The sequence below is a fragment of the Gorilla gorilla genome, chromosome 20, assembly GCF_029281585.2.
Source record: "Gorilla gorilla gorilla isolate KB3781 chromosome 20, NHGRI_mGorGor1-v2.1_pri, whole genome shotgun sequence".
Lineage (NCBI taxonomy): Eukaryota > Metazoa > Chordata > Mammalia > Primates > Hominidae > Gorilla > Gorilla gorilla.
In genome coordinates, this window is record NC_073244.2 from 70,375,160 (window position 1) to 70,388,003 (window position 12,844).

The 12,844-nt window shown below is 48.0% G+C and overlaps 1 protein-coding gene across 2 annotated transcripts in view; it reads left to right on the top strand.

The window, feature by feature from the left end:
- Positions 1–12,844, top strand: part of ZNF8 (zinc finger protein 8) — a 38,689-nt gene that overhangs the window by 3,486 nt on the left and 22,359 nt on the right. For both annotated transcript variants that reach the window (XR_010132080.1, XM_063701739.1), the window contains exons 2-3: positions 4,623–4,749; positions 5,016–5,111. Coding sequence is in view for 1 of the 2 variants with exons in the window: in XM_063701739.1 (XP_063557809.1) it covers positions 4,623–4,749; positions 5,016–5,111 (223 nt within the window). In the remaining variant the exon portion in view is untranslated. The remainder of the gene's footprint in view (positions 1–4,622; positions 4,750–5,015; positions 5,112–12,844) is intronic.

The following is a 12,844-nucleotide window of genomic DNA, read 5'->3' on the forward strand; positions in this document are numbered from 1 at the left end:
AGGCCATTATATATCTCAGTCTACCGTAGCCAGGCTGAGAGGAACCATCCAGTATTCAGTGATGAGAAGGAGCCATTCACGTGTTTTAAGCAGGACTGGCATAGGGTTGAAAAAATCCACTCATGCATTAGGGGCTGGTGGGAAGGGAGATACTGGCAGCTCAACTAAGGCAGTGGGAAAAAGAGAGGAGTGGTTAGGGCCCAGTGACCAGGTGTTGGCTGATGCTGGGGTGAATATGTAAAGGAGAAGAATATGTAAAGGAGAAACATCAGAGCACAGCCCCACCCCTTCAGGCTCCAGAAGTGCAAGACAAGAGGGAAGGCTGCAGGGATCTGATGTAGGGCAGAAAGAACATCATGAGACAACAAGGAGTGGGCTTCTGGTAGAATTCCAAGAAGGAAGCCAAGAGGAGGCATGAAGGACTTGTATGATGCCACTGAGAATTCTCATGGCTTGGACAGACCAGTACTCAGTGGACGTGGTGTCTAGGCTGTCACCAGTGACTCTTGCAGAATGGGTGATGATGGGAGGTGGGGGCAGGAGGCACGGGAAGCACAAATCAAAATTGGTGGGCATTCTGAGTGGAGGAAAGCGAAGACACAGAGACAGGAGCAGAGACCTCAGTTCCCAACCAAAGGCATCTTTCTGTATGTTTCCTATTAGAGCCACCTGCTACCTGTACTAAAATTTCTTTCTTATTTTTTAATCTACTCATGTTTTTCTTAAAAGGAAATGTCCTTTTAAAATTGAAGTATTTGGGGCCTGGTGCAGTGGCTCATGCCTGTAATCCCAGCACTTTGAGAGGCCACTGCAGATGGATCACTTCAGGTTAGGAGTTCAAGACCAGCCTGGCCAACGTGGTGCAACCCCATCTCTACTAAAAGTACAAAAATTAGCTGGGTTTGGTGGCACATGCCTGTAATCCCAGTTATTTGGGAAGCTGAGGTGGGAGAATCACATGAACCAGGGAGATGGAGGTCGTAGTGAACCGAGATTGCACCACTGCACTGCAGCCTGGTCAACAGAGTGAGGCCCTGTCTCAAAATAAAAAATAAAAAAATTGAAGTATTTGGTATATGTGGTTTTGTTTTGTTTTGTTTTTTAACCTAGCAGCAACACTGATGGTGTATGGTTTTGATTTTTCATTTCCCTGATGACTAATGATGTTGAACATCTTTTCATGTACTTATTTGCCATTTGTGTATCTTCTTTTATATATTCTTCAAAGAAATAACTATACAGATTCTTTGCCTATTTTAACTGGGTTGTCTTTTTATTACTGAGTTGTATGTGTTCATTACATATTCTAGATACAAGTCTCTTATCAGATATGTGATTCCCAATTATTATCTCCCATTCTGTGAGTCGTCTTTTCACTTTCTTGCTAATGTCCTTTGAACTACAAAAGTTTTTGTTTTGATGAAGTCCAATTGATTACATTTAGTTGCTTATGCTTTTGGTTTCATATCTAAGAATCCCTTGCCAAATCCAAGGTTACAAAGATTTATCTCTCTGTTTTCTTCTAAGAGTTTTATAGTTTTAGCTCTTACTTTTTATTTTATTTTGTTTTATTTTTTTTGAGATGGAGTCTCACTGTGCCGCCCAGGCTGGAGTGCAATGGCACGATCTCGGCTCACTGCAACCTCTGCCTCCTGGGTTCAAGCAATTCTCCTGCCTTAGCCTCCCAAGTAGCTGGGACTACAGGAGCACGCTGCCACACCCGGCTAATTTTTCATATTTTAGTAGAGATGGTGTTTCACCGTGTTGCCCAGGCTAGTCACGAACTCCTGAACTCAGGCAATCCACCCCGTCTCAGCCTCCCAAAGTGCTGGGATTACAGGCGTGAGCCACTGCGCCCAGCCTCTTACATTTATGGCTTTGTTTTTATTTTATTTTATTTCTTTTTTTTCTCTTCTTTTTTTTTTTTCTTTGAGACAGGATGTCACTCTAGTTGCTTAGGCTGGAGTGCGGTGGCATGATCTTGGCTTGCTGCAACTTCCACTTTCCAGACTCAAGCACTCAAGCCTCCCAAGTAGCTGGGACTACAGTCAGCCTGGCTAATTTTTTTCAATTTTTTTTTGTAGAGGCAGGGTTTTACCATGTTGCCCAGGCCAGTCTTGATCTCCTGGACTCGAGTGATCTGCCTGCCTCAGCCTCACAAAGTGCTGGGATTACAAGCATGAGCCACTCTGCCCAGCCAGCCTAATTTGTTTTGAGTTAATTTTTATATATGATATAAGATAGAAGTCCGTGTTAGTTTGAATGTGTCTCCCAAATTTCATGTGTTGATAGTATTTGAAGGTGGCGAGTTTTGGGAGAAATTTAGGATTAGATAAGGTTATCAGGATTGGACTCCCTTGATGGGACTAGTGGCTTTAGAAGGAGAGAGAGACCTGAGCTGGCACACTCTTGCCCTCTCGCCATGTGATGCCCTCCACCATCTTATGACATAACAAGAAGGCCCTCACCAGATGCCAGTACCATGATATTAGACTTCCCAGCCTTCAGAACTGTAAGAAATAAACTCTTTTTTTTTTTTTTTTTGAGTCGGAGTCTCACTCTGTCGCCCAAGCTGGAGTGCAGTGGCGCAATCTTGACTCACTGCAAGCTCTGCCTCCCGGGTTCACGCCATTCTCCTGCCTCAGCCTCCCCAGCAGCTGGGACTACAGGCGCCCACCACCACGCTCGGCTAATTTTTTGTATTTTTAGTAGAGACAGGGTTTCATCGTGTTAGCCAGGATGGTCTCGATCTCCTGACCTCGTGATCCGCCCACCTCGGCCTCGCAAAGTGCTGGGATTACAGGCATGAGCCACCGCTCCCAGCCCACAAATAAACTGTCTTCATCAAAGTTATTGAAAGAGAGAGAGAAAAAAAAGAAACTTTCTTTATAAATTACCTCGTCCTTAGGAGGACAAGGCTAGAGGATCACTTGAGGTCAGGAGTTCGAGACCAGCCTGGCCAACATGGAGAAACCCTGTCTCTACTAAAAAATACAAAAATTAGCTGGGTGTGGTGGCGTGCACCTGTAGTCCCAGCTACTCAGGAGGCTGAGCCAGGAGAATCAGCTGAATCCGGGAGGCAGAGGTTGCAGTGAGCCAAGATTGTGCCACTGCACTCCAGCCTGATTGACAGAGTGAGACTCCCATCTCGAGAAAAAAATAATAATAATAAATTATTCAGTCTGTGATATTCTGTTACAGCAACAGAAAATATGCTGAGACAGGGACTATCTTTACTCTTTTCCATGTGGCTATCCAGATGTCCTGTAGGAAGTGTTTGTAAACCACTTAATCATTATACAGCCCCCAAGGGGTGATGCTTTGTTGACATGGAAACTGGGAAGCAAAGATGCTTCTTGGGGACGAAGTGACTGAGCCAAGACTCTGATCCAGAAATATCTGGCTTTCAAGCATGGCTGCAGAAGGGCTTTGTTTATGGGACACATTTTAGGTAATGTTGCATCAACTTATAAAAATCAGAATTTTTCACATAAAGGCCAGGCGCGGCGGCTCCCGCCTGTAATCCCAGCACTTTGGGAGGCCGAGGCGGGTGGATCACTTGAGGCTAGGGGTTCGAGACCAACCTGGCCAACATGGTAAAACCCCATCTCTACTAAAAATACAAAAATTAACCGGGCGTGGTGGTGCGCTCCTGTAGTCCCAGCTACTATGGAGGCTGGGGCAGGAGAATCACTTGAACCTGGGAGGCAGAGGTTGCAGTAAGTGGAGGTGGCACCACTGCACTCCAGCCTGGGTGACAGAGCGAGACTCTACCTCAAAAAGAAAAATAATTTTTCACATAAAAATCTGACCTAATTTTCAGCTTCTCTTCAGAGATGAGCAGTTCTGACAAAGGGACCTGTATTTTCCCGTAATCAGTGAGTTCTGAGTCCCTGCTGCTCCTTCAGACAGGGTCCATGCTCCCCATCACCTCCAGTCCCACCACTCACAGGTAAGTGTCCTTGTGGGCTCTTAAACTGGCCCACTTCTGTCATGTGAGCCTGCCTTGCCCTGAAAGCAGGCGAATTTCTGACCCCAGCCCTGTGTGCTTCTCTTTTCAGGAAGGATGGTGAACCTGTTTTTTGTTTTTTTTTTTGAGATGGAGTCTCACTCTGTCGCCTCAGCTGGAGTGCAGTGGTGTCTTGGCTCACTGCAACCTCCACCTCCTGGGCTCAAGCGATTCTGCTGCTTCAGCTTCCCAAGTAGCTGGGATTACAGGCATGTGGCCCAGCCAATTTCACTTTGTATCTAAGTATTAGTGAGTGTATTAGTTAGCTGCTGTGTAACACTATCCTAAAACAGTAACTGTTTCTTTAGCTCACAAACCTGCAAATCAGTGGTTTAGGCCAGTCTCTGCTGGTACCCTCGTGTGTCTTGTTAGATGTAGGTCAGCTCTGCCTGGCGTTGTTGATCTTGGTGAGTCCTCTCACATGTCCTCACTGTACAACCCACACCTATGTGTAGTGGCCTAATAGGTGCCCAGTGAGACCTGACTCCCATCATTCATAACGTGCAGTCTCTCGTGACACAGGCCTGCCTGTTTTCTCCTTTTCCATTCTTCCTCTGCCAGAAAGCACTGATGGAGATAGTCCAGCTGATTGAGAATGTGTGTGATGTTTCAGGAACCAGTCACCTTCCGGGATGTGGCTGTGGACTTTACCCAGGAGGAATGGGGGCAGCTGGACCCTACCCAGAGGATCCTCTACCGTGACGTGATGCTGGAGACCTTTGGTCACCTGCTCTCCATAGGTAAGCCCTGCTTCGCAAGGTGTGATAGCTGATTCTCTCTGGGTTATAAGTCATGGGGCCTCTGGTGTGAGGACCTCACCTTGGGTCCTCACTCCCTATGGAGAGTGCATGAAGAGGGAGGTCTGCCCTTTTCCATCACCATGCAGAGCTTCACCATGTTGTGAGGTGCCCACCTGTCCTCACAGTCGGGAGTCTGGTTTGGAGCCTGGGCTTGTTGTTTCTCTCCTGAGCAGCCCCTCACCTCCTGTGTTTTTCCCCAATTCCAGGTCCTGAGCTTCCGAAGCCTGAAGTCATCTCCCAGCTGGAGCAAGGGACCGAGCTATGGGTGGCTGAGAGAGGAACCACCCAGGGCTGCCATCCAGGTGAGAACCCACTATGTGGGAGCAGCTAATGGGAGCAGCCTAGCAGGTCACTGGAGATGCACTTCATGGAAAGGGTGGTGGTTGGTGGTCCTGAAGACCACCCCATTCACTAGGACTATACAGGACTCAGCATAGAGTCATGCTGACAGCTCTCAGTATAATGAGACCAACAAAGGGGAAAGGCGCGTGGGGATAAGTTCAGAGGAAGCCAGGCATGAGCCTCCAGAGTCCCCTCACTGTGGAGTCATTCAGGATGTGCCAGGCTCCCCCAGCACTCAGGTGTGACACCTCATGAGACATGAGCTCTACCAGGGAATCTTGTTAGAGACTCAGTGCTAGGAGTTTTGACTGAGGCTGCCACATAGACACTCTCTGCCTAGCACAGACCAAGGTTCCAGACTACCAGGAGAAAGCCAGTGTTTGGAATAAACCACTTAGTGTGTGCAGTGTGGGTGTAGTAAACCACTCTCATCAGTTAGGGTTGTGGGAACCATCCCCAAATCCAAATTCTCAGTTGCAGCCAAAGGCTAACCTTGTGAACAGGCTTCTCCTAAGAATGCTGGTCTCAGGCCTGCCCTGTTAAATCTTTTCTGCATAGTGCTCCATAGCCTTCTCACCTGTGCTCCCCATCGTCTAAGCTCAGAGGTCATCACCTGTGCTCCAGTGCTGAGAATCCCACCCCTTCCTCCCTCTCTGCTTCATCTTCCCTTATAGGTTCCAGGTCATTCCCTCTCTCACCATCCTTCTCAGCATGTCCTTTCTGTGGCATCATTTCTAATATGTGAACCTGCCCTTCATCTTCTCCATTTCATTCTTGCATGTCCAGATTCTTTGTGTTTTGTTTTGTTTTTAAGACAGTGTCTCACTCTATCGCCTAGGCTGGAGTGCAGTGGAGTAATCACGGTTCACTGCAGCCTTGACCTCCCTAGTTCAAATGATCCTCCCACCTCACCCTCCCGAGTAGCTGGGGTTACAGACATGCACCACCACGCCCTGGTAATTTTTGTATTTTTAGTAGAGATGGGGTTTTGCCATCTTGCCAGGCTGGGCTCGAACTCCTGGGCTCAAGCAATCCACCTACTTTGGCCTCCCAAAGTGCTGGGACTACAGGCGTGAGCCACCATGCCCAGCTTTTTTTTTTTTTTTGAGACCGTCTCTGTTGCATAAGCTGGAGTGGCAGCAGTGTGATCATGGCTCACTGCAGCCTCAGCCTTCCTGGCACAAATGATCCTCCTGCTTCAGCCTCTTGAGTAGCTGGGACTACAGGTGTGTACCCCCGCACCTGGCTAATTTTCTTTTTAAATTTTTTTTGTAGAGACACAGTCGCACTGTGTTGCCCAGGCTGGTCTCAAACTCCTGGGCTCAAGCAATCCTCCTGTCTTGGCCTCTCAAAGTGCTGGGATTACAGGTATCAGCCACTGCACCTGGCCTTTTTTTTTTTTTTTTTTTTTTTTTTTTGAGACAGTCTCACTCCGTTGCACAGGCTGGAGTACAGTTGCATTATCTTAGTCTCCTAGGCTCAAGTGATCCACCTACCTCAGTGTCCCTAGTAGCTGTTACTACAGGTGTGTACCACCATGTCCAGCTGATTTTTTTGATTTTTTTCTTTTTCTTTTTTAAAAATTATTTTACTTTTTTTTCTTTCTTTTTTTTTTTTTTTTTTTTTTTTTTTAGAGATAGGGTCTCGCCATCTTGTCCAGGCTGCAGGCTGCTCAAACTAAATCCTGGGCTCAAGCAATCCTGCCTCAACCTCCTAAGTGCTGGGATTATAGGCGTAAGCCACTATGCCTGATTTTTTGTTTGTTTGTTTGTGTGTCCTTTTTTTTTTTTTAATAGAGATCTTTCTACACTGCCCAGGCTGGTCTCAAACTCCTGAGCTCAAGCAGTCCTCCTGCCTCAGCCACTGAAAGTGCTGGGATTACAGGTGTGAGCCACTGTACCTGGTCACATGTCTAGATTCTGTAAACTTGTTCCCCACACCCTTCTTTATTCTCTTATCAGTAAGAATTGTGTTTAGCTATAAATACCCTAAAACCAGGTTGGAGCAGCTCAAAAAAAAAAAAAAAGAAGCATTTTTCTCATAAAACAGGAGCCCTGAGTCTGCTGGTACTGTCTTGGCATCTCAGAGGTGCCAGGGCTGATTGTTCTGTGATTTTCCCAGGCTGTCCTTGGGATTACAGTGCAGCTGCAGCAGCTCCAGCCATCACAATTGTGCTCCATGCAGGAAGGAGGGGAAGAGGTAGGAAGAATTCTGCCAGCCACATCTGTCCCCTTTTGGCAGAACTCTAGATGTCACCTACTGGGGTCTCTTTAGCCAGAACTAGGTCACCTCCTCTTGCACTGACCCTAGTTGCTAGAGAGGCTGGAAAGCTAGGGGTGTCTAGATTGTCATAATTGGCTTGGGCAAGTCATGGTCCCCTTGCTGTGGCTTGTGTATTGGTACCCTGACCACATTCTAGAGTAAATAGCATCTGGCCATGGGATGTACAACCAGCAATGCCTGCAGATTAGCCTCCCACCCAAATACTTCTGATGCCACCCAGGGCTTTCTGATTCTGCAGAAAAACACATGTGCCCCCATGATAGCGTATGACCTATCAACTGGGAGTCGGGTGAATCTGCTGCAGACCCTGTTTTCCTGCCCCTTTCATCGGTTGTCACTGCTGTTACTTCAGACATGTATGTCGGAAGCAAATTCTCATCACCCTGGACATATGCCTGTCACTCACAAGTCTTATGCCATAACCAAATCCAGGATCTAAAACGTGTGCCCATAAATACTAAGCAAAATGTTGTGCTTGCATGGATTAGGAGTATGGGGTCAAAATCATGATGGACAGTTTCAATAACTTAATACCTAGACAGTTATAAATACTCCAGAAGCAGAAGGTTTTCAAGGCTTTATGTTAAGACAGAAACATATTTTCCATGTAATGCTTTGTATTAGTTTCCTGTTGCTCCTGTAACAAAGTACCACAATCTAGGTGGCTTGAAAAAGCACCGATTTGGCTGGACGGAGTGGCTCACCCCTATCATTCCAGCACTTTGGGAGGCCAGGGCAGACGGATCATTTGAGTCCAGGAGTTCGAGACTAGCCTGGCCAACATGGCACAACACCATTTCTACTAAAAATACAAAAATTAGCCAGGCGTGGTGGTTCATGCCTGTAATCCCAGCTACTCACGAGGCTGAGGCACAAGAATCTCTTAAACCCAGGAGGTGGAGGTTGCAGTGAGCTGAGATCATGCCACTGCGCTCCAGCCTGGGCGACAGAGCAAAACTCTGTCTCAAAGAAAAAAAAAAAAAAGGACAGATTTATTTTCTTATAGTTGTGGAGGTCAGAAGTTCAAAATGGTTCATCAGGGCTAGTTCCTCTGACGGCGCCCAGAGAGAATGCATTTCTGTCTTTCTCAGCAGCTGGAGGCTGCCCAGACTCCTTGGCTCATAGACCCTTCCTCCATCTTCAGAGTGCTTCACTCTGACCCGTTTCCATTATCACAACCCCTTCCCTGACTCAGACCCTTCTGCTTCCCTCCTATATGGACTCTTTGGTCAGATTTAGGGCCCCAGGATAATCTCCCATTTCAAGATTCTTTTTTTTTTGAGACAGAGTCTCGCTCTGTCACAAGGCTGGAGTGCAGTGGTATGATCTCGGCTCACTGCAGCCTCCGCCTTCCCGGGTTCAAGCGATCCTCCTGCCTCCACCTCCCAAGTAGCTGAGACTACAGGCCGTGCCACCATGCCCAGCTAATTTTTTGTATTTTTAGTAGAGATGGGATTTCACCATGTTGGCCAGGATGGTCTCAATCTCTTGACCTTGTGATCCGCCCGCCTCAGCCTCCCAAAGTGCTGGGATTAAAGGCATGAGCCACCGCGCCTGGCCCATTTCAAGATTGTTTTCTTTTTTTTTTTTGAGATGGAGTCTCGCTCTCTCCCCCAGGCTGGACTGCAGTGGCGCAGTCTCGGCTCACTGCAAGCTCCGCCTCCTGGGTTCACGCCATTCTGCCTTAGCCTCCCGAGTAGCTGGGACTATAGGCGCCCGCCACCGCACCCGGCTAATTTTTTTTTTGTATTTTTAGTAGAGACGGGGTTTCACCGTGTTAGCCAGGATGGTCTTGATCTCCTGACCTCGTGATCCGCCCGCCTTGGCCTCCCAAAGTGCTGGGATTACAGACGTGAGCCACCACACCCTGCCATCAAGATTCTTAATCACAGCTACAATATCCCTTTTGCCACATAAGGTTCCAGGGATTGGGATGGGGACATCTTTGAGGGGCCATTATTCAGCATACCACATGATTAAAAGAGACAGTAAATTTTTTTTTATTATTTTTAAGGAAAAGAAGCCTAGTCAATAGAAGAAGACCCCGTCTCTACAAAAAAATTTAAAAATTACCTGGCATGGTGGTGTGTGCTTGTAGTCCTAGCTACTTAGGAGGCTGAGCGGGGAGGATTGCTTAAGCCCAGGAGTTCGAGGCTACAGTGAGCTACAATTTGCACCACTGCACTCCAGGCTGAGCAACAGAGCATTAAAAAATAAAGGAAAAGAGGCCAGGCATGGTGGCTTACGCCTGTAATACCAGAATTTTGGGAGGCCGAGGCAGGTGGTTCGCTTGAGTCCAAGAGTTCAAGACCAGCCTGGGCAACCTGGCAAAACCACATCTCTACAAAAAATGCAAAAAAATTAGCTGGGTGGGTGTGGTGGTGCATGCCTGTGGTCTCAGCTGTTCAGGAGGCTGAGCCCAGGAGGTTGCAGTGAGCTGAGATCATGCCACTGCACTTCAGTCTGGGCGACAGAGTAAGACCTTATTTCAAATATAAAATAAAATAATGGTGAAAAATCCCTGTCCAGGCAGATCCCACTCCCAGTGCACTCACAGGGGTTTGTGGGCTCAGGGATGGCTGGGCGATCTCAAGCCCCTCCTTGGCCCCTGTCACTCGTCTGGCATCATTCCTTACTGGTTCCCTCTTGCGGTTGCTCAGCTTCACCTGCTGCAGGTCACCTCCTGGCTGACTGCAGTCCCAGCTCTTCTCCCATTTGCTCTCCTCATCAACTGCTCACCCTCTCTCTCGGAGACTCCATGGCTTCCCAAGTGCCAGGATCAGTGAGTTGTTCTGGGCAGCCGGGAGTCAGGCTGGAGTTGGAGCCTGTCTCAACCTCAGTGCTCTTTGCTGTTCCTGGCCAGGCCAGTTCACTCCACTAGTGTTCTGAAGTCCCCCTCCTCCGGATGTTCTTCCGCACTCTCCCAGCAGGCAGCATTAGTCTTGGCTGGGGTCACAGTGTTGTCTTTAGTCTCTGTGTTTCGTCCGTGTTGTCTCTCAGGCAGTCTCCCAGCTCACGAGCCTGTTCCACGAATGTTCCTGAGGACCTGCCATATGCTGCTGTTTGTGCTGTGGATGCAGCAAAGAATGACAGGAAAGGCTGAGCCCTCACTCAGCATCTGGGAGATGGAAGTCTTGAGAGATGGATGCCAGTGCCAGGCAGTGATGAGGCCGTAAAGGAAATGCACCTGGGGAAGGCAAGATGGGGTGCTCATGCCCCAGGACTGGCAGGGAGGCCTCTCTGAGAAAGTGACTCAAACTGGGGCACAGGGAGCAAGGTGGGCAGATGTCTGGGGATGAGGGTTCTTGGCAGAGGGAGCAGCAGGTGCAAAGGGCCCCAGGAAGGAGTATGGGGGATGCATTAGAGGGATGTGAGGAGCCATGTGGAGCAGAGTGGGCGTGGGGCAAGAGTCAGGAGGTGAGACCAGCCAGGGCATGGTGGAGAAGGGCACAGGGTCGTGTCCATCCTCAGAAGTGACTGCAGAGTGAACGGAGGAGTGACCAGGGCTGGCTTGCAGTGGGGAGGAGGGTGGGTCTGTTTGGTTTTGCATAATAGTTTTATCAAGATAAAATTCACATACCATAAGTTCACCTATTAAAATGTACCACTCAGCGGTTTTGAGTATATTCTCAGATTGTGTGCAGCTATCTTTACTATCTAACTCCAGAACATTTCATCACCATCTTAGTCAGCTTGGGGTACCGTGACAAAATACCACCGCCTGGGTGTCTTGTACAACAGACATTTATTTCTCACGGTTCTGTAGGCTGGAATTCTAAGAGCACAGTGCCAGCTGATTTGGGCCCTGGTAAGGGCCCCTTCCTCAATTGCAGAAGGCCGCCTTCTCTCTGTGCCCTTATATGGCAGAGAGAGGAAGCAAGCCCTGTGGTATTTCTTCTTATAAGATCACTAATCTCATTCTTAAAGGCCCCACCCTCGTGACCTAATCACCTCCCAAAGGCCTCATCTCCAAATACCGTCACACTGGGGATTAGGGTTTCAACATAGGAATTTTGCTATTGACATCCAGTTCATAGCAGTCACCCATTAGCCGTCACTCTCCGTCTTTCCGGTCCCCTGCCAACCAGTAACCTACTTTCTCTCTCTATGGATTTGCCTGTTCTAGACATTCCATACGAGTGGAATCTTAGAATTTGTGACCTTTGTATCTGGCTTCTTTCACTCAGCAGAATGTTTTCCGGCTTATCCATGTTGTAGCGTATGTCAGTACTTTGTTCTTTTTTGTGGCTGCATAATATCCCATCGTATGGATAGACCATATTTTGTTTACGCATTTGTTGAGGGGCATTTGGGTTGTTTCTACTTTTGGCTATTAATTAATAGTGCTACTATGAACATTAGTGTATAAATTTTTGTGTGAAGTGACTTATATTTTAGAATAAACCTCTGGGTGCTATGTAGAGAGTCAGTTTTTTTTTTTGAGACAGAGTCTCTGCTTGGTCGCCGAGGCGGGAGTGCAGTGGTGTGATTTTGGCTCACTGCAACCTTCGCCTCCCGGGTTCAAGCGATTGTCATGCCTTAGGCTCCTGAGTGGCTGGGACTACAGGTGTATAACACCACACCCGAATAATTTTTGTATTTTTAGTAGAGACAGGGTTGGCCAGGCTGGTCTTGAACTCCTGACCTCAAGTGATCCTCCAGCCTCGGCTTCCCAAAGTGCTAGGATTACAGGCATGAGCCACCGGGCCTAGCCAGAGAGTCAAATTTGGGGGCCAGAGGTAACAGAGCAGGAAGCCTGGCACCTGGCCAGCCTCAGCTCCTCCAGTATCTCTCCCGTTGTCAAGCTCTCATTCATTCGTTCCCTCGATACGTTCCTTCAGCATTCACTGAGACAGATATTTTTGAGCTTCTACTACTTGTCATTTCTAGGCACTGGCTGTGAACATTCTAGTGCGGTGAGGTGGACCCAGAATGAATGAACACATGACCTGTATTTTGGTCAGGACAAGAGCAGATGAGGGGGCTTGAAGAGGGCTTGGGGAAAGCGGGAAGCCTGGCTTATAACAGAGTCCCTGTCCTAATCCCCAGAACTGGTTATCTTGGATACTGGGTGAGCAAGAGGGTCAGAATCAGACAAGGAGATGTGACAGCAGAAGCAGAGGTGAGTGAGAGAGATCTGAAGATGCTGTGCTCGGCTCTAGAGGTGAAGGAAAGGGCCAGGAATGCAGGCAGCCTCTAGGAACGGGAAGATGCAAGGATTTTCCCCAGAACCTCCCGAAGAGAAACCAGCCCTGCCAACACCTTGATTTTAGGACTTCTGCGTTCCAGAACTATAAGATAATAAGTGTGTTTTAAGTTACAGCAGCAAACAGGGAACTCATATACCTTCATTTCACTGCCAGTGCATGGCCCACAGCAGGTGCTCAATAAATGTTTGTTGAATGAGTGA